At 40.0% G+C, this 26,975-nt stretch overlaps 1 protein-coding gene across 1 annotated transcript in view; it reads left to right on the forward strand.

Annotated features, from left to right (window-relative positions):
* Window positions 1–26,975, forward strand: part of SORCS1 (sortilin-related VPS10 domain containing receptor 1) — a 310,060-nt gene that overhangs the window by 185,767 nt on the left and 97,318 nt on the right. The window contains exons 5-6 of the mRNA XM_010564989.1: window positions 5,252–5,410; window positions 23,019–23,092. Of these exons, the coding sequence (XP_010563291.1) occupies window positions 5,252–5,410; window positions 23,019–23,092 (233 nt within the window). The remainder of the gene's footprint in view (window positions 1–5,251; window positions 5,411–23,018; window positions 23,093–26,975) is intronic.

Genomic DNA, 26,975 nt, shown 5'->3' on the forward strand with positions numbered 1-26,975 from the left:
CTGAGGGTGCACTTGGTTGCGCTATGTCATTGATGAAGATATTAAACAGTACTGGTCCCAGTACAGACCCCTGAGGGACACCACTTGTCATCGATCTCCATCTGAACATTGAGCTGTTGACCACTACCCTTTGGATGTGGCCATCCAACCAATTCCTCATCCACCAAACAGTCCACCCATCAAATCTATATCTCTACAATTTAATGAGAAAGATGTTGTGGGGACTGTGTCAGAGGTCTTACAGAAGTCCAGATAGAAAACATCTGTAGCTCTTCCCTTGTCATGGCCTCACCTGTGTTTTGTATCTCACTCTTGATAATTTCATTTGATGCCCATGAGTTTTGTATTATGACAGAGTGAATAATTGTTCTCTAGACATTTCCAGTCTATTCATAGTTTTGTAGACTTTGGTCAAATTGCCTCTCATTTACCTCTTTTGGAAGTTGAATAGTTCTTTTATTTGCTGCTTATATGAAAAATGTTTCATAGTTTTCTTTGACTACCCTTACAGCTATTCTGTGTTTTCTACTATAGCCTTTTTTTTTTTTTCCTTTTGTTAAGGTGGAGGATGAGAATAGCACCCAGTGTTAAAGTTGTGGGACCACTTTACAGTGGCCTAATAGCATTATTTGTTATGCTGTTTAATCCTTTCCTAATAATTCCTACTGCTGTAATTAGAAGGTTTTTGATACGATCTGAGAACTGAGCTTCTATTTTCACAGACCTCTTCACAGAAACTCCCAGACCCCTTTCCTGAAAGGAATTACCTGCTCGGAGCCTATTGTTCTGTCTGTTATGCTCGGATTGCATAACAGGTTGCCATGGGATTGGAACAGGTTGCCCAGAGAAGTTGTGGATGCTCCCTCCCTGAAAGTGTTGTATGGGGCTTTGAGCAACCTGGTCTAGTGGAAGGGGTCCCTGCACATGCCAGGGAGTTGGAACTAGATGATCTTTAAAGTCCCTTCCAACCCAAACCATTCTATGATTCTATGATCCTATTGCTTTTCTCCATTTGTATTTTTTTTTTCATACATCATCACTGAATTTCACCTGTCATTTTACTGCTCAGGTAAGGTTAGGTACTCAGTATTGCAAAATGCTTTTACAGATCTTCATAGCTGGCTTTTGTTTTCATCATTCTGAATACCTTACTGCCATCAGCAAACTTTGTCATCTGTCTTTCCTTCCTTCTTTCCAAATCATTAATGAATAAATCGAACAGCACAAACCATTAGGGAAATTCCAGATGAACACTTCTCTCTATTGTGGAAACTGAAAGATTTTTCCCTAACGTTTGATGCTGGTCTTCTAACCATAAGTTAATCTATAGAAAGGCCTTTTATCCCATGACAATTTCAGATCTTTTGGCAAGGGAACCCCTCAAAAATCCTATTAGACTTCATCAGCTAGGTTGTCTTTCCCTACAGGCTCTAAGAACCTGGATAGATTTAAGGTGTGATTTTCATGCGCAAAAGTCATGTTGAGTGCTCAGTGATGTCCAGAATATACTTGTCCAGAAACCGGTGTTAGCTGGGAAAGCAGTAATATGTTGTATTAGGCACTGTAGAAACAGAGCAGGAAGATCGCTTCTTTAAGGAGCTTGCATTTAAGGAAATCCAGAATGCTTTCTACAGTGAAGTTAGAAATTATAAAAATAGTTTCTTTCTAGTCTCTTATCTTAGATATTTATAGATATCAAAGTTTATGACTTCTAAACTTAGATTCACTTTGTTATTGTTGCTGGTTTTATTTTCTATGCTTTTCCTGATCTACACATCTGCGTCTGCTTTTATTTTCTATATAAGCAACTGCATCAAGTCATTGGGTAACAGACTACTTCAAAGCAGAAATTGGCTTCATTTATTTCAAAGAAAAGTCTAAAATGTATTTACTCTGTATTTCATATGCTGCAACAACAAAAACATTAAAATTAATTGTACTTTCCCTCCTTTCTCATTTATGCTGCAGGCAACTTAGGCAATAAAACTAAGCTAATGTGGCTGCAACTATGTTATCATGTAGTGCAGCTCAGTGGAAGCGGGTTTGTAGAATGAAATGGTTGATGTTGAGATGACATCTATCTGCAATATGGGCATTTTGGAGACAGAGGGTCTGACTTTAGAGGAGTGCTAACCTGATACTCTGAGCTAAATATCCAGTAGTGGTTGCAGTACATTAGATGCACTCCTGAAATATATATCCTGATTTAGTTTCCTTGGAAGGGAATTAGTTTCCTGTGCCCTGGGATTATTGTGGTATGAGCCAGAACATAGTATGTAAAGACTTGCTATAGAGGCTTCCCCCCAGAATCTGGGGGATTCATTTCAGAAGCACACTTCTGATCTGATCTGAAAGGTTTATGTAGATACACACAGCATTTCCCTCTTGTTTTGACAGATTTTTCACACAGGTATCAATTTCTGCTTCTTATCCAATAAATGCTATCTTTTGGGCTTGTCACTGATTATTTACATGCAGATATGTTGTAATTAAATATACCTTTCTTAACTTGTAAGAAATGTGGTGCTCTGACTGTCACGAGAGTAGTGACTGCTTAGTCAACTCTAGCTTGTTTTGTTTTATGGCATCTGAGCAAAGTGATTGGCAATGTGGGGTACAACAGTGGAGCAGACGATGCTGTCCCAGCGCTGAAAGTTGGTCTCATAGTTAACAATCTGAGTAGTGGCTAGAGAGTCATCTGTCAACTCCCTCCCATCTCCGACTCTCTGTATGCCCTTGCGTAAATCAGCAGCAGTTCTGCACAGGTCCACCACATCTAAGACACTGTTGCTATTGGCATATGTAGCAAAACTGATGTGTCCTGAAACACTTCATATGTACAGAATGGCTGGTTATCACAATGCAACAGCTAAGGTTTCTGGAGACTGTAGATACCTGAAAACACAGTAGTAATAGCCCAGGGTGATAGTTAGCAGATTAAAGCCAAAGTCAGCAGTGCTGGCAAGTCTGTTTAGGTACTTAACTTTTATTGATTGAATGAGGAATTAGGTGCTTCAGTGCCTCAACAGTTTGTCCCTCAACTCCCTTTCTAAGACATGGAGATAAGAGCACTTTTACACTTCAGAGGAGTGGCCTGACAGAAAATGTGTTAAGGCAGTGATGTGCTTGGATGTGACAGTGATGAGATCAGATGGGTTCCTTGTGCAGGTAGAAGGAAATATGTGAGACTAGATTGAATCTTGATTAACAACTTGCCTTAGAGGCACAATCCAAAGTCAATGACAAGACTGTTATTAACTTCAGGGAGCTCGGATCAAGCCCATTGATTTGTGCTTATTTCTGCTCTAGTTGCTGTAGTCCAAATTAATGCTGTGCTGTGATATTTTCAAATACCAACATAAACAAAATCCACTCAGGAAGGAAGTCATAAAAATAGGAAAATCATAATGCTTGAATCATCGTACTGAATTGATAAATGTTAACCATAGGAACATTGTCCCAGAAGTTAGTCTGGTAAGAAAAAAAAGAACCGACTGATAAACATCACAATTAATTTTTGGCATCAGAAGCTGGATAGGCTGCTTAGTGACAGTAGATGGTCTATATATTTGTGTTTTGATTATTAATGCTTTCTGTGTAGCTTTTGTCATGCAATCTTCAGTTTAGAAGTCACATCAATGATATGCTTGATGTATTTGAAAGTGTTAAATGAAAATGAGAATTTTTAAATCTAATAATGCATGTTTTCATCACAAGATTTCAAAAGTAAATCAGAGATACAAAAGGAGACTGTACTTTACACTACAATGGAAACATCACCCTATTTTACGTTAGAGATACAGTGTGGTAATGTAACTGGTCTACGGTCATTCAAGATATTAAAGTTCAGAGATTTTGAAGAACCCCAGACTTCCAAGTCACAGGCCAAATTGTTATGCTACCAAGGGGTTCTCTAGAGAAAGATAAAAACCTGTGGCAGTTACCCAGTAATGAAGGACATTTCCTGTGTAGATTATGTGCGTATTTACACCTTCACATACAAACAATTCTTTAGCATCTGGTGTTTGTCAAGACTTATGGTGCCCTATAATTCATAGGTAGTGAGTTCAATTATATCTAACTCTGCCTACCTAAATGAAAGAAAGAGAAGGAAATGGAGTGTGTGATTTTTGTAGTGCCCAAACACAGGTAGGAATTTGCTTTGAGAAATGCCAAGTGTGGATCCTTTCATTTCAGGCTTGTCTAAGAACAGATCAGTGTTTGCCATTTGCAAAGCAACAGCAGCACTAGTACTTAAAAAAAAAAAAAAAATAAAATGCTAATGATTCAAGGCTTTAATACCTTCCCAGGCAAATATTCTTCAGAACTTTTCATGTTTGTCATTCATGGTGTCTCGTTCCTATTCCTTAGGGGTATTTGTTGCTTGCTGAAATACTGGAATGATCCCTTTCTACTGCTCAAACCTATATATTCTCTCATGCAGAGACACGAGAGGAGTATCTCATTATTCTCTCTGATTCACCAGCAATGCAGACTAATTAATACCACAGTTAATGGGGAGAAGTAACTACTACTACTGCAAGCCATATATCTTCTGTCATTCCTCAAGTAACATTCTTGGACAAAGCTAGAAAGCAACGTTACTATGCAGAGATTATTTTTTATATACTACCAAATCTATAATTCACAGCACCATAGAAACTGGAGATGGAGAGAACCCAGCACGTTATCAAATGTGTTCTCCTGCCAAAGAAAGATTGCTTGTTGCAGACAGCCAGGTTATAACATTTCAGGCAATGAAACTGTCATCTTCTCTGAAAATTCTGCCAGAGTCTAACAATCCTCACCATTAGAAATCATCTGTGTGTGTCTCCTCTCTCTCTGTCTCTGTTTTTTTCTTAACACCTAACTTCTTGTCTGCCACTCCAATAGATTGTTCATGAAGACCCTAGCAGCCCACTGTGGCTGTCTGGTAACTTAGTAAGTTTGCACTCTGGCGTTACAAATTTCAGGTTTGATTTTTTGGATAATGTAAGCATAGCTTCATTTAGGTCTATTTTAACTACCAGTAAAGTAATTCTTCCTATTTGATCTTATGTTATGTGTTTATATACATAGCTGAAATATACTGTTTCCTTACTGAAAGGTTGGCTATGCTTAGTTTTGACATTACATTGAAACCTTTTGAAATAGACATATTTAATAAGGTTATCTGAAGTTCCTAGCTGCTTACTTATTTTTTCATCTGACTTCTCTTCACCACTGTATTTTCATCTTTCCTTCTGTATAGATAATGCTGCTGACTGATCCGGAAGTTGAAAGCAGCTTATTAATCAGTTCTGATGAAGGGGCCACCTATCAAAAATACCGTCTGAACTTCTACATCCACAGTCTGCTCTTCCACCCCAAGCAGGAAGATTGGATCTTAGCATACAGCCAAGATCAGAAGGTGAGAATGGTTGGCAGCATTTTGCTTTGTTTGCTTAGGAAGAACCTAGGGTTTCTCCATCTCTCTACGTAACTGCTGCAGAGCATTCAGGACAGTCTTTGGGGCGATACCAGGAAAGTCTTTGGAAATACCAAACTGGTATTTCCAAGCAAGAAACATTGAGTAAGTCTCAATGTAAAGGGCAAAGTAAAGGACATGGGCACCCACTGTGTTCTTGGGGCCTAGCCCTCTATGACTGACCTGGCAGTGTGCATTTATTCATCAGTCCTTTTGGCAATATCATGTGATGGTTAATGGGCAGAGAAGACAGCTAGGATTCTTCACGATAGGAATAAACCTCTAATGAGGCTTTCTGTCCTCTTATTTAACAATTCTTTTGCTCCAGCCTAGCACCAGCTCCAAGAACAGTATAAGACACTCCTTGTTCCTATCTGGTTGGCATATTTTCAAATAGCCTTTGATTTTCTAAGAGAAAAGTAGTGGTGAGTCAATTTCCTTTGAAGTCCAGTTCCTTCAGTACGGGTAATCCGTTGGTCAAATAAATATGCTGTGAGATTTGCCTTGATTTTTTGCTGGCCTACTTGAGATAGCAGAACGAGACTTGATTGTAAGAGGCCTCATTGTTAGAACTTTTTGAAAATCAGGCACATCAATACTCACAAGTCAGTTGTCTTCCAGTGAAGGACTTCACAGCGCTCAATCTGTTTAGTTTACCAAAAAGCAGATTGAAGGGAAACTATATTGTTGTCCATAAATACCTCCATGGGTGAAGACAAAACATGTGAGTAAGCATTTTGATCTAGCAAAAAAAAACCTCTAACAAGAATTGATGGCTAGGAGTGAATGGCAGATAAACTCAACTGTGAAGTAACTAGCCATTGGAGCAAACTGCTCTGAGAAATAGCGGATTTCACATCCTGACATTTTGATGTTTTTGAATAAAACTGGAAAAATACCAAAACACAATTTGCTGAGCTCCCAACAGAGGTAAAAGGGTGAAATATCTTGGCATCTAGTATATAAGCCTTTATACAAAGTAATTTACTGGTCTCTTTTTGTTTTACATATGATGAATCTATGAGAATCTGAATCTAATCAATAATCAAAGTATTGGCTGAATTGTTCAGGTTATACATTAACGTAAATATCAACTTAAAAGTTTGAATTCTATGATGTTTTCTATTTGTGTACTTGAATTCATTTTACAAACATTAACTAATTTTCCTTTAGCCTAAATTAGGCTTGTTGTTACTTTTACTGTAAGCCTAAGAAAATAAAGGTATAAGGAAGCTAAATAAGTAGGTAAGGTCAAAAAATAATCTTATGGGAATTTTTGGAATAGAAGTTCAGTCCTGTGCTTTAAACTCAAAACCGGTATCCTTCCAGGGCTGTAGCTTAATATCCTTTCCAACTATGAGAAATGCATCTTGCCTGCCTAATTCTTCCTGTAGAGTCAATTGCATGCAATATTTTTCACTCACCTGTCTGACAGCGTTTTGTAGAGTGTACTGTGGTTATAATCTGTTCAGAGGAAGGTGCAGATTAAATTATTTCTGGGTGTTCAGTATGTAATTAGACAAGGTCAAAATGTTTCCTTTCCCTTGTGGCTGTTGAATTCTCTGGACTGAGATGAAACTGAACAGATTCTGGTCTCTGCCCTCTTTTAGGACCCATTGGAATGAAAGTTACTGTGTGTTAGTAACAGGAAATTTATTACATGAGGATCAATGAAACTTTCAGTGGTAAATTTGTCAAATAAAAGTAGGAAATAGTAGAAAATGAATTTCAGCTTTTGTGGTATTCAGCCTGCTCAGGAAATAATTGTGAATTAGAGTCCATACAGCTAATGCTCATCTAATTTATGGTAGAACGCTACCAGCAAGTATATTGTCTCTATTCCATAGGAAACTCCCACTCTTATTCTACAGAATCCTAAACAACAATCCGGATATCAGAACAAAGGGCCCTTTTGTGCCTTAACCTGAATTTATGGGGTTGGTGTCGGAGTTGTGTGTATGGGGTGTTTTGGGTGAGAGGCTGCAGGCTGTACGGTAAAATTTCTTTGTGTTATGACATTGATTAGCAAATTGGATAACTGTTGATAATTCAATACAGTAGTTGCAAGAGAAAAATCATGTAGCACAAGGTCTGTAGATCCGTACCAATTAACTCTAAAATAGAATTTTAAAGTACTCTGTATGGGCATGAGTTGCAGGCCTGGTTTCTACTTTAAAGTCTAATGGATACATTTTCTGACTTCAGCAAGCCTTGGCCAAGAACTGTAGAGGGTAACCAACAGGCAAAGAGTATTAACCAGCTTGGACTAAATTAAACGTAACTCTAAGGGTCGAGGTCAGCCTGTGGCTAAGTGTAAATGACTCCCATTGGTTTCGTGCTTGTATATCCAAAGGCAGAATTTTCTCAGAGTAATTAAGAGGCCCTGCAGGCATTTAGATAATTGCAATGGGAACTGTGGGTAGTTTGAAATAAACGACACTGCTGTTTGCTATTTCGCGATCTCGTGCTAAGGCTGTATTTAAGGAAAGAGAACCCATTACTCCTTGGATACCAGGCACTGTGTACACACTAAGAGTAACCTGAGGAAGTAAGGGAAATGTATCTGCATGGTAAGAAATTTACATTTTGATATCACTGATGCCACTGACTGAAGAGGCTGTGAAGGTTTTGTTGATGGGGGTTGTAAGGAGTTAGTTGGATTTTGACCAGTTAGGATTGTCACAGTCATTTAATTTTGCAGTTGATGTTCAGGATGGAGGTGAGAATCAACTAGAAAACACATTTACATCCTTCTAGCAAGCAACGTCATTGTTGCCATCCATTTGCATCTTGTTGTTGCAGCAGGTGGGACCAGGAGAATCAGGTGGTAAATAGAGCAAGAACTGGAGAGACAGGAATCACATTGGGTCTGGACTGGTTTGATTTTAGGAAGTTGTCCATCCAATTCAGGACTGATGAGGGCAAAGCCAATAGTGCATGCCTCTTGTTGCTCAACTGTAATGAACAGGAAATGGGTCACATAGCATCATCCCTCAATCTCTTCACAGCCCACTGAGTGTATCACTGTGATAAGTACTACAGATCTTTTTTTGTTTGGTTGAATAGTGATTTACTCAATGGTAGGGAAATCTGTGTTAACTGAAGTCATTTTATGTCCCAGTTTCTTGGGTGTTGTGTGTGGGTGAATGTGGTTAATTACTGGGGTTCAGCTGATGAGCAATAACTCATTAAGCTTCAGTGACTCGGTTGCTTTCGTTCACATATCTCTCCCCTGTGTCTCTGCCTTGGGCAGCAGACTTAAATTACCACTGCTGACAGACAAGTCCCTTATTCAGTCATGACTTTTTCCTGCCAGTCTTGAGAAAAAAGGAGCAGCAAACCATCTGCCACCTGCACTAATTGCTTCATGATTGCATTCATTGTTCTGGCTGAGAGTACAGTTGTTACATGGCTGATTCTTACCACGTAATTGTGGAACTACTGCATGCTTCTCCATTTTCTGTGTAAGAGGAGTTACAATTCAGGAGGAAACTTCAGACACAGTAAAGCATGGCTTATGAGGCAAAAGCTTGTCGGAGGTCTTGTATGTGTGAGCTTTTGTGGGTTAATCAGCTTGCTTGTGGGATGAGAGGCTGTATTTTATGGCAGTATTGCTTATGTATTACTATGTAATCTTCAAAAGTGGTTTGCTGTGTAATCAGAGGGGGCGATGTAAGAGCCTCTGCTTCATGTGGAGACATCTTCTGCTATTCAGATGGATCAGACACAGAGGAATGGTTAGTAATCAGCCATGAATAACAGAGATATTTGGAGACATGAAATACAGGTGATATTGGGAAACACAAGTCAGACAGGCGAAATGCAGGGTCGTAATTGCCCAGGTCAGGAATAAATGCGCAAAGGCACTCAAGCACTGGAAGGCAGCAACAGAGACTGAAAAAGCAGGTTTAAAATGGAGTTATTGTTGTTGCTTCTCCTCTTTCATTTTAAATGAACTCTTGAAAAGCAAGGCACCCCAGACTAAAGGAGCTCTGTCAACATAGCACTAGTAAATGAAGAGGTTTACATTTCCTTTTTTTTTCTTACTGTTTTCATTTTGGCCTTTCCCAAATATCTGATTCCATCTATCTACCTTTATTTACTCTGAGTGTGATGCTGGAGATCAATGAGTTAGGGACATTTACATACTTGGCTGAATAGCTACAGTGCTGAAGTTTAACAAATCAATATTCTGTTGCTTGTGGGACAGCATCTGGCATCAAACCATGTCATCTTCTTCAGTTTCCTACAGTAAAGGAGGTCCACTCCTCATGCGTTCAAGTGGAAGAGAAAACAGAGGAACCACTTAGAGATAAGGATGCATATGGTCACAGGATGTCTGTGTGAGAGAACAGGCCAACTCTTAAAAGTACCGTCAGCCCTATCTATCCATGTGTTTGGTCTAATGCCTGTGTCTGACAGTAGAGTATCTGCCATAGATGTAGCCAGTATTTGGCCGTGAAGATGCCATGTACTATTTTGGATGCATTTCCTAATTCTAAAGCCTTTCATTTCCCTGCATTAGGATCTAACTTTGAGGGTGACCCTGCTTGGAAAAGGGTCAGACTAGGGACCTCCAGAGGTTCATTTCAACCAAAATTATTCCATTTTTATTTACAGCCTCTTAATTTCAGTAGTAACAGTCACTGCCTACATAAACCAGATTTATTTTGTCAGAAATTGCATCATAGGTTTTTTTAAAAAATTTCCATTAACATCAGGCGACATCATTTTGGAGTGTTTTTTCTTCCACATTGCTGACAACATTTAGAGGGCTATTCACTTGGACTAGTGTTAGCTGAGGGAGGCTAATCCCATCTAAAATTAATGGAGAGGTAAAAAGCTTCACTAGAGTGGTAAGCATTAGCCACTTTGAATCATCCTCTGGAAAAGCCTATCTCTTTTGACAGACTACAGACACAACCAGGGAGCTAGTTTGCATAAAGCTAACATTAGCCTATGTGAATAACCCACTTTCCCTGCGGCATTACTCCTGCAACAGTCTACTCTATGTGTGTTAATATTTGGGGCACTGCTAATCAACCAAGCCAGTTTTCCAGCAGACTTGATTCTCTTTGACGCAGATTGTTGAAGATGAAAAGTAATAAGGAATTTGCACATTAAAAGTTGTTTGTCCCAGCCTTTGCAACGTTGCACTTTCTGCATGATCACAGATGTCCTTTCTGGGTTACCAGCACTTGTGCCAGGGATGGAAAGGGCCTTCCACACAAAGGCCTTGTGAATACTAGTCCCTATTTTTAAGACTTTCCATGTGGTTATGTTTCTAAGCAAGTGATCAGTCACGCACAGAAACAGCCACGTTTGTAGCTAGGGCTGTGCATGCCATTTGTGTGAGGAGCTTAAGCACAGACACCTGTCAGGCATGCTGATAACACATCTTGCACACAACTCTTTGCAAATGTGCCTTTTTTTTCTAGGCAAACTGATAAGCATTTGGTGGTAACTAGCATACTGAAAATGAACAAGGAGGGGACATCAAAACTATTAATCTGGCTGTTACTTTATTAGGAGTTTTCCTCCTTTCTTCTCATACAGTCAGTTCCTCAGCATTGTCTCAGTCAGAAGAATAATGGTGTCAGATTGTATCTTTTTTTTTTTAATTGGCCATAAGCCAGTGTACAAACTATGTCATAAAATATACTTTCCTAGAGTACGCATCAGTCTTTTACAGACCTCACTAAGCATAGTGTGCTGTGGTAACAATTTAAAATAAAGAATGGAATTAAAAGTATGAGGAATCTCTAACATTCTGTCCTCCTCTAATAAATAATAAAAAAGAAAAATAAAAAATCAACTGGCAGAGCCCAGTGGCAGCCTGGCAGTCCAGAGAGGAAGATACATTTCTGGGCCAGGAGTGTGATCAGTGAAACAGAAGAAAAGACTCTTGAGCAGTAATCACTGCGCTCTTTACTACTGACTCACTCATCTTTAGGCAAATCAGTATGTCCTTGCTTATCCATCTGTGTAAACATCAGCCCTCTGTACCCCTAGAGAACTTGTTCTTTTGCTGCTTTGGGATCGTTGGATGCATACTTATAGCTGTGGGTAGATCTGTTGTTTCTCTGCAAGGTTTTCTGTGCTCTACATAACTCCAATTTTCCTACTTCCATGAAAAAATTGCTTTTTTCCTTTCCATGAGAGTTGGACAGTTCACTGGATTAGGAATAAAGAAATGTACTCCATATCACCAGGTCTGCCACCGATCTCTGTGGTGTTGAGCAACTCCCTTCCTTTTTCTGTAGATGACTCACCTCTCCCTTCTCTACCTCTTGTCATTTGTTTTGACTGTACTCTCCAACATGTCTCCCGTTTCTTATTATACAAAGTGCCTGTCAACAATAAATTCACTTGGAGCCATAGGTTTTAATACAATGCAAATGATAAACAATAATTTATTTTTTAATTTAAAGCTAAGCATGTGTGCATGAAAATTCTGACACTTTGCCCTAAGTTCTGCTGTAATAAGCCTTTTCTGTTCTGTTCTTATTCTAATACAACACACTTTTTAAACAAAAATGCGTTTATGTAATGCAGTTATTTAAACAGTTATGAACCTACCTAGTAAATTTACAACACAACACAAAGCAAGTGCACGATATCCTGTTACCTGTTTCAGAGACAGTATTTTTTAACAAAGAAGGGAATTAACCTTGAGGACAACATACTAAGTGGAGTGGTAAATTCATCATCCCTTAGACTTGAGATTGGTTGTCTTTCCAAATGATACAATCTAGTTCAGCCATCAGTTGTTGGCCTGAATAATTCTCTCTGCTGCTTGAGATAGTGGTAAAGATTCTGCAGCATCTGTTAGGAGGATAACAGACTGATGACATTAGTGGTTCCTTCTGGCTTTAAAATATATATGCCAGGCAGATTCCTTTAAATATCTGCTGGTAAAGATGTGTTTCCTGACACTTTTTTAGCATATGAATTGAATGCACTGGAGACATCATGCTAATACAGTTGCTTGTAAACTGCCACAAAACCAGAACAACAGCTGATGTCGTTCATATCTGAGAATGTGTGAGGAGTTATTGAGGAATAGGTACGAAGAAAGCTGAGGGTCATCTGCAGGATGCTTTGGTCTGATGAACACGCACAAAAGAAATTGCTTTGTTGTGATCATAATGAACAAGTCTACATGACAGTAGTGTGCGGTTCACCAGCAAAAGCAGCCGCAGAGCTGCAGATCTCACTGGTGTTTGAATGGGCTCTGAAGCAGGTATCTGAAAGCTTTATCACTCTGATGTGTTTCCATCAGAATTCAATAAACACCAATTATTGGGTAACCTTATTGATGGCTTCTGCGTGGCATGATTAATGCATTGCTGCAACTTAAAATGTTCAAAGTCTATGCAATGTCCTATGAACTTCATTGCTTCAAGGATATCCAAGCAGCTTAACACCATAATTTGCAATTAGATCAGAGATCAGGGAAGTAAACGAGTATCAGCCCTGTAGCCCATTTTTGTATCCTGGATCATGAGTCTTATGCTCCACTCCAGGAAGGAAGTACCATGCACAATTTCAGATTCTTTGTTTATACAAAACATACTGTTCTATTACATTCAGTGTTGGAAGAGAATAGCCTGGTCCATGGCTCTTCTAAACGAAGAATAGTGTTATTCATGGAATAACAGCATACCTCCCAGCCTTTGACTGCTCTGAAGAAGAAATGCCCTGTGCAGTAATTTGTTTAAACTTAATGTACTTTGATACCCAAATAAGCTGCACTGGATGCATGTTGGGAATATGTGTGCATTCAAGTCCCTGCTCATTCTTTTTCACTGTTTGAGATGTCTGTAGCACCACCGTGGAAACTTCTTTCCCACTGTGATAACTTTTCATCCAGGTAGCATCTAGCAGGTAGATCCAAGGGCATAAGGGCCTGAAAGATCATAAAGGACTACTCTGTATACCTATATAAACATGTTCAATCTTAAGTCCTTACCTGATGCACTAACCCCATCCTTTTCTGCAGACTGCATAGAAAGCAAAAGAAATGCAAGAGAGACTTAAACTGAAGTAGTACATCACTGAATTGAAGCAATCCATGTGATGTCTATCCTATTGCTCTTTGCTTTCCTGAAGGTTTTAGATTAGTTCTAAATATGGTCTTTCACAGTTGAATAACATTTGAATAATGCCCCTATGAACAATGAGAATAATGACTGAAACTTTGTAGAAGACTAGAATTTCTTCAAATACACCTGCGGTGGTAGTAAAGTACAATTTATCAGCAATAAAATTATTCAGTATAAATGAATGGGAATAAGGAGAAGGACTTGCCTGCATTTATTTCAAATTACACTGTTGCATCTTCATAAAGAGTTGTCTTTATACAGTATGACTCTGTTATGTTTGTAGTTGAAGTTAAACTGTGCTTTTGGAATGTTGTATTTTTTGGTGAAATTGAGATAAATTTAAAAAAAATATTCTAAAGGTGAGGAAAATGTGATCTCTCAAATCTTTATATGGTTCATCAGTAGAAAATCTGTGGTTTAGGTGCACTGGTGGTTTTGGGGTTTGTGTGGTGGGGTTTTGATAGCAGGGGAGGTGCTGCAGAGGTGGCTCCTGTGAGAAGCTGCTAGAAGCTTCCTCGGCTCCAAGTCAGACCCACATCTGGCCAAGGCCAAGCTCATCAGCGATGGTGGTAGTGCCTCTGGGATGATGTATTTAAGACGGGGAACCTGCAGTGGTGGGGGGAGATTGGAGTGTCAGAGAAACCCCTGTGCAGACGCCAAGGTCAGCAAAGAAGGTGGGGGAGGAGGTGTGCCGGAGGAGGGGCTGCCCCCGCAGCCCATGGTGAGATGGCAGGCTGTCCCCCCGCAGCCCAGATGCCCACCTGCAGCCCGGGGAGGAGCCCACGCTGGAGCAGGAGGATGCCCCCCAAGATGGCCATGACTCTGTAGGAAAGCCTGTGCTGGCGCAGTCTGTGATTGAAGATTGGTCCGTGGAAGGGACCCGTGCTGGAGAAGTTTGTGCAGGACTGTCTCCTGTGCGAAGGACCCCACGGTGGAGCAGGGGAAGAGTGAGGAGTCGCCCCCCTGAGGTGGAAGGAGCAGCAGAGACAACAGGTGATGAACTGACCCCAACCCCCATTCCCTGTCCCCCTACGCTCCTTTTACACCACAACATGGTGTTTTGGGGATTTTTGTGTGTGAATAGATTAAATTTGAAGGGGTGAGGGTGAAACAACACGAACAGGGTTAGTTGTAATCATCTTATAGAAACACCAGGAAGTGTAAGAGGCAAGAAATCAGCATATGTGAAGAAACTGTCAGGGGGATCGACTCTGGAACCTTCTCGGGGAATTAGTGGTGAATTTGAATCAAACCCAGTGTTTTCGAAGATGATCTGAGCTAGTTTTCCAGTTGTGTATGTTTTTTTAGGTCAATACTGTAGTGTAGGTTGAATTGCTTTGGTCTGATCTGTGTCCAGGAAGAATGAGTGGAGCTTTCATGGAAACTAGAGGTGAGAGAAAGAGAGCTTTTTCTTTTGTGAATATAAGAATACCAAAGTTGGTAAATCCAATCAACAAATAAACTTAGACTGCTGTATTCCACTATAACTTGTTTAGGGGAAATTTCTTAAGTGAAAGAAAAATAATGGGACCTACTAACTTGCTCAAAGTATTTCCCTCATGTCACTTCCAGCATGCAATTTAAATCACCTTTCCTTTAGCCAGATTCTGGATTTCCACGTGCATAAAGTTTTTTGCATGAGATTAAACCAGTGCATAAAATTGAATATCCTCATCAGCATAGGAAGCACGTGGAACTACCACATGATTCAAGATCAGTGTGTGAGGAAGCATCAGAACCAAATATTTAATCAGAATACGCAATTAGTTTAAACACTGAATGATGAAACATCATGGGCACTCTGAGTCAGTCATATCTGCAGCAATTTGTTCAGGCATTAAAATGAAACTGAAGCTATGAGGGACTCCACGTGTGACAGAAAGCTTTGGCTGGGAAAATGAAACTCTTGAGAACAGAAGGGGTGATGGTAGGTCTTGAATAGCATAATGACCCTTCAAATGGCATTGTATCAGAATTGGTGGGTCATTCAGATTCTTGGTAGTTCATATGTGTAACTATATTGGGTTTGTGTGGCAAGGTTTTGGTAGTGGGCGAGGTTCAGGGGTGGCTTCTGTGAGAAGTGGCTGGAAGCTTCCCCTGTGTCCGACAGAGCCAATGTCAGCCAGCTCCAAGATGGACCCACTGCTGGCCAAGGCCGAGCCCATCAGGGATGGTGCTAGCACCTCTGTAATAACATTTTTAAGAAGGGGGGGAAAACCTGGGCAACTGCAACTGCATCTGGAGAGAGGAGTGAGAATATGTGAGAGAAACAGCCCTGCAGATCCCCAGGTCAGTGCAGAAGGAGGGGAGGAGATGCTCCAGGCACTGGAGCAGAGATTCCCCTGCAGCCCATGGGGAAGACCATGGTGAGGCAGGCTGTCCCCCTGCAGTACATGGAGGTCCACGGTGGAGCAGATCTCCACCTGCAGCCTGGGGAGGACCCCATGCTGGAGCAGGGGGATGCCCAAAGGAGGCTGTGACCCTGTGGGAAGCCCACACTGGAGCAGGCTCCTGGCAGGACCTGTGGATCCATAGAGAGAGGACCCCACGCTGGAGCAGGTTTTCTGGCAGGACTTGTGACCCTGTGGGGGACCCACGCTGGAGCAGTCTGTGCCTGAAGGGCAGCACACCGTGGAAGGGACCCATGCTGGAGCAGTTTGTGAAGAACTGCAGCCTGTAGGAAGGACTCACGTTGGAGAAGTTTGTGGAGGACTGTCTCCTGTGGGAGGGACCCCACGCTGGAGCAGGGGATGAGTGAGGAGTCCTCTCCCTGAGGAGGAAGGAGCGGCAGAGACAACGTGTGATGAACTGACCGTAAACCCCCATTCCCCTGCACCGCTGGGGGGCTAGGTAGAGAAAATTGGGAGTGGAGTTGTGCCCAGGAAGAAGTGAGGGGTGGAGGGAAGGTGTTCTGAGATTTGGGTTTATTTCTCATTTACCCTATTCTAATTTGATTGGTAATTAATTAAATTAATTCCCCCAAGTCAAATCTGTTTTGCCTGTGATGGGAATTGCTGAATGATCTCTCTGTCCTTATCTCGACCCATGAGCCCTTTGTTATATTTTTCTCTCCCCTGTCCAGCTGAGGAGGGGAGTGATAGAGCGGCTTTGGTGGGCACCTGGTGTCCAGCCAGGGTCAACCCACCACAGTAACTTTGCTTTCAAAGTCAGATGTTAAATGAGGAAATGTTTGTCTTTCTTCTTGGATGATATATAGATTACTGCAAGTGTAAGTTTTTGTTATGGTGAGTTTGATGCGTATGCAGGTAGCAGAGTTACCCACTGGCTCTGGGGAGTACAGAGCTTGTTGGAACAGGGGAGGTATGAGGGTTGCTCTCTTTAAGACAAGTTTGTGTTTACTAGCAACATCTGGTTGACACCATGCTTTCTTACCCGTCAGGTTCAACAACCAAATAAACAATTCAACCGCCTCATAAGAGCCAGATTTTTGGTTAGGAAAATCTCAGGGAAAATCCAGTGTTTGTAAGGGAAACAAGTGGTGCACAGTACAATTTTATTAAAGTGAGTGTCCAGGTACAATACTTTATGAAACTGTTAACAGCTCTTTTTTTTGTGCTAAAGATGTGAGTTTATGTCAGAAGATCTCAACTTCATAACTCAGTCAAACCCAAACAGACAAGCAGAGTCCTGTAGGACATAATCTCATACCATCGGTCATTACATCAGAATGAATTAAATTTGTCTGATGTGTAGACAACATTAGGCCCTCAAAGCTCATATCTTAACTACTTGTTTTTGAGTTTTTAAAATGCATATAGACTAATAAAAAGAAAGACAAAGCCAAATAAGACTGCCAGTAAATTAGAGAGAGGTGAATCCTCAGTTACTGTCATTTGGTTTAGCTCCATAAAAGTGAGTGAAGGTCTGAAATTTCATAGCAGTTGTGACACCCACACAATCCCTTTAGGAGAGGTGTTTTAAGGATGGGTCTGTATATTACACGTTCAAGTTTCTCTATAGTTTTTTTTAGTGGAGATATGCAACCTTTATCTCTAAAACAGTGAGAAGATTGTGTTCTTTACAGTAAGTAGTTGTTTATTAGAGATAATGTTCACTAAGATGTGTCCGTTGGAAGAACTATTGAAGGAGTTGGTTACCTTCTGAATCCCTTTTTGATAGTCCAGTTATATAAGCTATGTATAAGACGTGTTTTATATATATAACATACAAGTTAATACCAACTTCATTGATATTAATTCTGGTGTTCAAATGTGATAGTATTTCAGTTCAGAGACTTATAAAACATAAGACACTGATGAACAATGAGAAGAAGGGAATCAATGGTATCTAAATATTTTCTGAGTCCTGTGAATTATTGAAAGCTGTTTCTGAAGCCAGTGTAATATGGAAATCTTATGGCAGAACTGTTGTTTTTCTTATTCAACATTTCCAATAGTAGCCACCTTGTTCCAGAGGAAAGTACAAAACTCTTGGATTGCTGTGCTGCTTTGTGGATGAAAACAAAAGTATTAGAAAAAATATGGCATAATCATGTAATTTCCCCCATTCTGAATAGTGGAACCTTTTACTGAAATATCTGTTGTGGGGAACACTTGGCCTTACGCTTATCTACACTTAAAATTTCCTTGTCTTTATAAAAGCTACTGAGAGCCCCAGCAATCTTTATGTTGTGTAAACACATGCTACAACAGGTGATTTCTACTCTAAAAAGGTTAGAAATCTGAGTGAAGGGAAGATGTGTAGGAGGTACAGTACATGGGCGAACCAGGGAAGAATAAAATAGATGTAGTCAAACGATGGAAGGCGCCAGAGCTCTTTTACAGTTACCCGTAGCACATGGGTAGATTATGAAACAATACAAGCGTTCATTCTATGCAAGACAGGGCAGAAGGGCAAAGAAAGATGCATGGCAGAATGTATCCAGAACCATCCAAAAACTAGAGGGGTTTATGAAGCTAAGATCTTGAGAGCTTTTTGCTTTGGGGAGATTTTCCAGAGCTGAAGTAGAGAGAAGCGTAGAGTTCTTTTTCTTCTTCACTAGTGCACACTTTCCCTTCCAGAAGTGATGTTGCAGTCTAGATCAGTTGAGTCAAATAAAATGCCAGTTATTCTTAGTGGAACATTTTAGAAAAATATCATTTTTTCTCCCTACATTTTCTGGAATTTTGTTATTTTTTATAGTGCAAGCTGTTGAAGTAAAGTAAATAAACCAATCAGGTTTGACTAATTTCTGTTAAATATTTTACTTTCACTGAGAATTTATACATACAGCTTCTTCCCCTTCATCAAATGCTTGTTTTTTTAACTACAAATATTTCTAAAATATTTTATTTTTCTTCTGCATTTTCATTGGATTATAGGAAAGTTATCCTTTGTTTACAAACAATATTTTTTGTTTTTAAAAATATCTATATATTAAAGAATGTTTTGAATGTCTTAAATTGGAAATTTTATCAAAGAATATAGCCCAAAATGCAAAAAAATTACACAAGTCTAAAATTAGTGCTGGAAAGATTAGGAAATTAGAAGGGAAAGAGAAGGTTATGTGGCAACTGTATCCTGCTGTTACCCAGATTTCCCAGAGCATTTTAAGGTGAAGCTTACGCTTTTGCTATGAAATACATGGGCAGCTCTTATGCTTCTCACAGAGGTTGGGAAACAAATAACAGAGTGAGTAGTGTACAGATATTGTTTGGTGTAGATAAGGAAAGAAGTTTAGTTTTCAGATGTCAGCTTTCCCTACTCCAGAAGACAGTAAAGTCGTGTTGCAAGAAGGCTGTTTCTATAGCTGGGGGCTTGTCTTGCAGTTCAGGGGGTTTATGTGAATCCCTGCTCAGCCTCGGAAGGTATTTGTAACCTTGTAAGCTTTTCCTTTTCTGCTGCATTTCTGTTTTCCCATATAAGAGAGGTAGGTGGTAGGTTTCTACTTCACAGAATGTTAGGATTTTAAAAAGAAAAACAAAGCAAAACCAGACTGTTAATTATTCTTAAGTATTCGGGTATTACACAGAAAAATAAATATACAAGAGAAGTGGAAGCAAGAAGAGAATTATTCCCTGATGAACAAGGGTCAAATCTGAGAGATCAGTATAAGGTTTGTACTTCATAACAGTTTTATCTCAGTATAAACAGAAGTGTCAGATCACTGCTTGGCCCTCAGAAGAAAACAAACATTGAAATTGTAATAGATTCCTTTTCTACTTGTGGTACATGAAGAAGTGTAGCAAAGAACATTACTTAATTTCAGTCTAATGATGAAAATTGTCATTAAGACAGCAGTGCTTGCCAAAGAAAATAAAATGTCATCTCTGAAAGAACTGCATGCATCAGTCTATTACAAGATGTCCCAGGAGAGAGAGGGCTTTTATAACAACAACAAAATATGATGCTGAGTTTAAAAAATATCCATACGAGCACTATAATTGCTAAATCAGGAAAAATAATCCCAGTTGTATCATAACTGATATTTGACAAAAGCCTCCAAATATTTCTCTTTTTTCTGGTCCAACTAAATAAACTCAGTCTAAAATGAATGATACTTAGAATAAAATACTGAAAAAGTCCTTACTGCAAAGGATTTTTTTTTTTCTTTTTGGGGGGGCTGACATATAAGGTGGGGAATTCCCTCTTTGCTAAAGATATATTAATGCTGCTTGTGCTGCTGTGAGTCAGTAAAGGCTGAGACTGGTGCTGAGATAATGGCAAAGGAGGAAAAACCTTCTAAAGGTTGGTTATTAAAGTGTCTCATCAAAGACAATGAGAGCTTTGGCATGAGTTCCCAGAGAGCTGATATTTCCCTTTGAGAGCTGTTGCCTTTTCTCACGCACTGTCTCCAGGTCACTGGGCACCGGCTTCTAATTTGAAAGGCCAACCCTGACAGTAGAATTGCTATACCCATTTCCTCCCTTTGAAACAAACTTGTAAAGTCTTGCACTTCTCCACGTATTACCTGAATCACATGTCTCACTCAGAGCACACACCAAGAGTAAGTAGGGCTCCCTGGGTGCTGTGCAGCATCACAGCTTCTGTTCTGCTGGGGGAGTTGTCGGATGCACCAGGAGAAGAGCCCCTCTGAAGAGCTGTGCTGAAAGAGCCAGGGGGAAGCCGTGGCACCGGGGCCATTCAACCACCTGGCACTGCAGTGGGACTGCAGGCATGGCAGGGGGGACGCTACACAAGCACAGAGACAGCTTTTGCAGGCTGTACTTAATTCACTCTGGATACTATCACCGTTAAATTCAGAGAGGGGATAACCTGCTGAAAGCTGTGCTCAGGGAAACTGGAGAGGGAGTAGGGTGAGAGATACAAAAGGGGAAAACCAAGATTCACTGTGGTGATTTCTGCCATCTGAACATCAGTGTCCCTGGAGAGGTTACATCCAGTGTATCCCTGGTCTGGAAAAGCAGAGGTGTTTGCTGAGTTGTTTGGATTGCTCCCTGTTCTTAATTAAAGGATGATCTGAACTTTATTAAAACTTCAATTACTGTATGTCAAAGACATATTAATTGGCACAAAAGAAACTACTTTGCCATGAAAGGGAAAACATTGGCATCTGAGAGATAAATTGACAGTAGCTTATTGTTATTATGGTTTTGGTTTTGCTGCAATTACAAAAGCAGGTCTAGAAATGGATTTTGAATGTGAAGGGGGAAAAATACCTCCTGTAATGGTAAAGTTCTTGATTAGGTGACCTCAAAGCACTTTACAAAAGTCATTGTTAAATGTTCCTAAAGATCATCTTTAATTTTCAAAAATGAAAGTTTTCCTTAGTTATAATTAGGGTCTCCTAAAGTTTCAAACAAGAATGTTACTAGAATCTTCTACTTAAGGAAGAATAACGGACTCACCAATGAAGTTTTAAAAGGGGATGCATTTCTATCCACAAAGCTAAAGTGTTTTTCCTTTTCTTACCCTTGTTATCTTCCATCCCGTCTTACCTTCTTCCCTCTCTGTTCTTTGACAGTGTTCAGAGAAAAAGAGGTGAATTTTTAGCTTTCATATTTTAAAGTAGATTTCAACATATGCCAGTCTACTGTTTACTAAAAAGCTGTTGTAATTAATTTCTCCATGTTCTTTGAAGGTTTTACAGTAGGGAAGCTGAGGGATATAGGGGTTTGCATTGGGAATGTAAATAAGAAGTAGATCTCAAGGTTTCTTACATCCCAGTCTCATAATTCTTAAAATACATTCAAACCATCTTTCTGATCAACACAAAGCTTTAAAATCATCTTCTTTCCTTCTCAGTCATTCTCACAGGCATCCATCTTTCTCTTTCCTGCCAATCCACTGCCACTACTCATTCAAAAAAAAATTTGTCAAGGTTTACACATAAAGATTCAGATTGTTTGCATTTTGTGCAAGATCCCTAAAGTGGTGTCGTGAAAAGGCAGCTCACAGTTCAAAAAAGGGGTCCAATATCTTCCTTGCCAGAAAAGGGGACAGACCAAGTCTATCAAGCAAGGGAAAGAGGGGAAACAGGATGAATCTGCAAAAAAAAAAAAATAGGGCTGACTGCCTCTTAGTGCTTCCCATATGAGAAATTTGAAGTTAAATAAAGCATAAGAAAGACAGAACCCAAGTGATCCTTCCCTCTACTATCCTTCCGAGAATTACCTGATGGCAGCATTTACGGAGAACAGCTGTTTGTAAATGCTTTGTAACAGTAACATTTGTATATCATTCTACAGAGATGTGTCAAAGTATTTATAATACTTGTAATATGCCTTTTTTGCTGACCTTTCTTAGTCTGGTTTGGTATTTATCATGGAAAGATTTTCTGAAATGATTGATATATTTGGATATTGTTTGTGTAACCAGACTAGGAGAAGGTGTCACATTGTTTGCAGAAGGACAGGAGCAAAGGGAGAATTGTGAGTTTCCATGGTACAAGTAACTTGTGCTATTTAAACTCATTTAGTCCTGCAAGAGAAGTCTGGACATGTTTGAGCACTTTTTTGGTGCCAGATTGAACAAGCTGTCTAGGGATGGCTACTGGTAACTGGAGAAAGAATGACCTTCTGAGATAGTATCAAGGAAGGCAACTGTGTATATCTGTTGTCAGAGCTAGGCTAGGTTATCACACTGCTGTGTGATGCTGTACATTTGGTATCCACCACAAGTTCAAAAAAGGAAAATGCAGCCTTCCCACACTGCATGATTTTATTACCTGAGAGTGCCACGAAGAGCTAGGTGATGAGTTTGCAGTCATGGCAGGTTGTTGGGTGTACCCATACAGTGATGTCTCAGGTAATACCACTTGTGTCCCATGTCACACAGCACACTATTGCCTCTGCCAATAAAAGTCACTGCAGACACTTTTCAGCTGCCTCAGGTGTGTGCCTTTGAGACTGGAAGAAGTAAAAGTCCAAGTCACTATCTCAGAAGTGATAGAGGCTTCTTCAGATTAATTTCTCTGTTATCTTTGTGTTTTACTGTGATTCATGACTGTTTGTTTTTGTCCCCAGTTATTCAGTTCAGTGGAGTTTGGCAGAAGATGGCTGCTTCTTCATGAGGGAGTTGCACCAAACAGGTTCTACTGGTAAGAGCAAAAACCCCTTCCTCATTTCCTAGACACAGCTTCCCAATATGTACAGAGATGTTGAAATGGGGGCTTGAAGGCAACATGGCTGAATGCAATCTGTACTGCTGATTTGTCGAAATTAATTTAGACCTGGTATTGAAAGGGGCATTATTCCTCCTGTTACTGTGTTTATACAGCACTTGGAAATGGAGTCTTTGATCTAAGGATGATGTACAACTGAAATATACTGAATAATATTCTGAAGAAAGCATTGATTTGGGAGGGGAGAGTTCTGCAATTTCCTGTGAACATTTCGAGTTCGAACACAACTCTGTTCAGCATAAACTTGTTTGCTTTTGCACCAAATACAAAGAAGAGATCAATCTGGTCCTGCTACCAGGGAGGGCCAAAGACTGAAGTCTTGGAGTCTTTGAGGATACTAGCATTTCTGCCACGGGTAACAGTGGACATCCTCCAGTGGCTGGTGTTATGCTTTTAACTGCTGTTAAACCTGCTTCGGTCCTTGAAAGTGAGCAAGTTAATGACCATTCAACTAGGCACACACAGTTCTTCATTATGAGCTTAAATCACTCTGCAATACTGCTTCTAAGCAGCAGTGCAAGATTTCCAGTCAGATTTCAGGCTGTATGAATCAGTCATGTGTAAGTTCCTCTTGCTGAATCTTTGAATGTCAGTCAGTTACAGTGTTGGCAAAACGTTTGCGTGTTTGATGCCAAAGTTACCTTAAAGAAGTATCATAGCTCTTTGTCACTGATGCAAGCTTAACTCTTTGCTGCATTAACTTACGCTATACACTTTGTATCTAAATTCACTTAGGGCCATAGCCTACATGGATATGATTAAATCTGAGCATCTCACAATTTTTAATATATGGGGTGTCTGTAATAGATGATTTGACTTCAGATTCAAACACTTGTAGTAGCCACCACCACTGAAAAATAACCCCGGATGTAGGTCCAAACTTTATTCTGCAGTTCTTCACTACTAGCAAATTTCTTTATTTTGAGTCTCATCTCCTTCAGTTCTAGTCATCACAGATTTACCCAGTGATTCTGGTGTACTGATTCTCTTCTCATGTTCTGATTGCAGGCAGATCTCTTTGCATTTGCTTTCCATACCAGTGATTTGCGTACGCAGTGTAAAGCTCTGTAACCATGCTTGCAGTAAAATACTTATCTGAAACACCTCCATGCTGTCACGCAATAGCAATTAGTGTAACTTCGACTTATGTGGAAAAGAAAGCTGAGGAACGAAGGAGACACTGGACTGTTTTCCTGCAAATGTGGTTGTCATAGTCTAAATCAAAGATAAGTTTAATTTTTTATATTTTGGCTTACTCCTCTTTTTGCTTACACTGGTGTAAATCTGCGAGGCTTCTCATCAGCTCTTTGTGGAAGCAGTAGTCCACCTGTGAGCAGAAGTTGGCCCATGTCCTGTGAATCTGGCCTTTAAAAGAGAAGCTTTTGATAAAATAGTCATCTTGAAATCAGGATGAGCTGAACCAGGTGATTAAAATGAGACCTCCATGGTAACTTCTAAACTATAAGTTTGTGCCAAAACCACAGGGTTTGAACATATCAAGATTCAGGAGTGGTTCAGTCAAATATTTTCTTTTAATTTATGGAAGAAGTAAGAGCTCTAGGTCAAATTTACTTCCAAAGTTGAATTTATATTTGGTCTGCAAAGGATATACCAGAGATTTTGTTTGCTGCTCCTGCTTTTTAATCCTTTCTCAGAATCTGTGTTAGCTGAAGCTTTTGCAAACTAAATTCCATTTTTAACTTAAACTTGGTTTTGTGCGAGTGTCTGTATAGATAGGTGCATATATATTTATGTCACTCCTATTTCTTTTCTCCAGGACTCCTAACAGGGTTTCAAAATGTCAGATGCAAACACACAGCCCCACATATCTCTTGTTTTTTTTCTGGGCTAATAAAAGCAGAAGGTCCTAGAAATCTGGGAACCCAGTCTTTGAGACATCCAACAAAATTGTACTCACTGAAGAGGTTAGAAAGCTGGAAAGAATGTCCCTGTTCCTGGATCCCTGTGTCCTGTACTACACTCCAAACCTCTTGAAGTTTCCCATCGTTACTTACAGTAGTGGTTTACTGTGAATTGAGCTGATGGATGCCTGCAATAAGAATAATGATGAAAACGTTCATTTTCCCTTTCCATGGAGCTCACACTTTGAAGGTCTCTTAGAACCTAACAAATACGAGAACTCAGGCATGGAGCTTCAAAGGCAAAGAGTAAGTTGAAAAGATGAAAAGATGTTCCAACCGCCCATCTAATTCCCTACAGCCATAAACAAAACATGAAACTGCAAGCCTGTATTTTCACCTTGAACAAAATGTCCCTTGCATAACACACCTCAGTGTAAGCTAGACTGTACTTCTGCTATCAAAAGTAAAAATAATACAACTTGTGGAGATAGTGTTGCATCTTATTCTGGCTTATTTATTATGATCGTCACCACCTTGGGAAAAAAATACTGTTAGCTGCAATTATATGGACACTGTCTGTCCTCAAAACCATCCATAGTAGAAAACAGAGCTGTGCATGTGTAATTGAGAACATGTACACTACAGAGAGCAACAATGGGCTTTTCTATGCATTTCCATTTCTGTGCAGCCAAGTACCTGAGGACAAAATAGGCACTGTAGTGCTGAATCAGAAGGTCGGCCCTTTGCTCTCAGAGTGTGGCCACTGCTGACTCCCCATGCAAGAAAAGCAAAAGAGAACTGGGACGTAAGAGGGTGCAGATGTACAGTTGAAATCCAAACTTCTACAGCAACAGCTCTATAGCCAGTGCTGATGTGCAAGTTGGGTAGAGCCTTGCTCAGTGCCCTGTGGTTGGGGTTTTTTTGATTAATTATTATACATTTTGGCTTAGAAATATGCAGAGTCTAATCAACCTGAAAAGTCAGATGACTGACTTCCAGTTATTCTTAAGAACAGAAAGGAATAGTGAAGGAAAATGTCCTGAAGTCACAACTTTTCAAGGAAAGAAGACTGTGGGGATACTCTCTCCTGTTCCTGGTGCTTTCTCTAAATCAAGTGGTTTTGAAGAGATCAACCAGGACACAGCTGTATTGTCCAGAGAATGAGGGCTATATTCCAATATCTAAGGAAGGCTGAGGAGTTGCTTTAATACAGACTGCTTCTAGGACTATCTAAACTGGGACTTTTCAGGAAGACGCTGGGACAGATCAGGAAGACACAGAGCAAAGCTTTTGGCATCAGGGCTTCTTGAGGCTGTGTTTACTTAACGCTGCTTCTTTTGACAGGGAAGGAACATCTGGAAGACTTTAAAGACACTTAAACAGATTCAAATGGTTGATGAAAGCAAAGGTGCATTTTCCTGATTGCTCACAGATATTTTAATTGCCATTTTACTCCGTTATGTGGTCTTGTAAATAGTTTGTGGGTCACTTTAAGTCTTGCAAATAAACACCACTGAGCTTGCTAGTTTTAGTCTTGAGAAGGCTCTGCCTGTAAATGATGTCAGAGAAACAGTAGTGTCTTTTACAGCTGCATTTCTTATATCTGTTTCCAAGAGAATTTTCTTTTTTATTCACTTATTTTTGGCTGCTCTGTGAAACACCCCCTCCTACTACCATCCCAGAGAAATTTAATCCCCTGAAGAACAACATCAAAGCAATCTACTGATGCCTACTGCGTAACTCCGAGAAAACACTGTGTAGAGACAACTCAGCTCCTTGTAGCTCATATGTATTTTGTATTCTTGTATCCTCTGTTTCATTAAGAGGAGTCATTAACATGAACATAGAATCTTTGTTCAGAGCTCCTCTGTTCCCCCTTTTCATTCTTCCACCTACCGCTCTAAGTGATGCCCTGACATCCACACTTGTGATGAAAG

Source organism: Haliaeetus leucocephalus, unplaced genomic scaffold (genome assembly GCF_000737465.1).
Source record: "Haliaeetus leucocephalus isolate CR32 unplaced genomic scaffold, Haliaeetus_leucocephalus-4.0 Scaffold184, whole genome shotgun sequence".
Lineage (NCBI taxonomy): Eukaryota > Metazoa > Chordata > Aves > Accipitriformes > Accipitridae > Haliaeetus > Haliaeetus leucocephalus.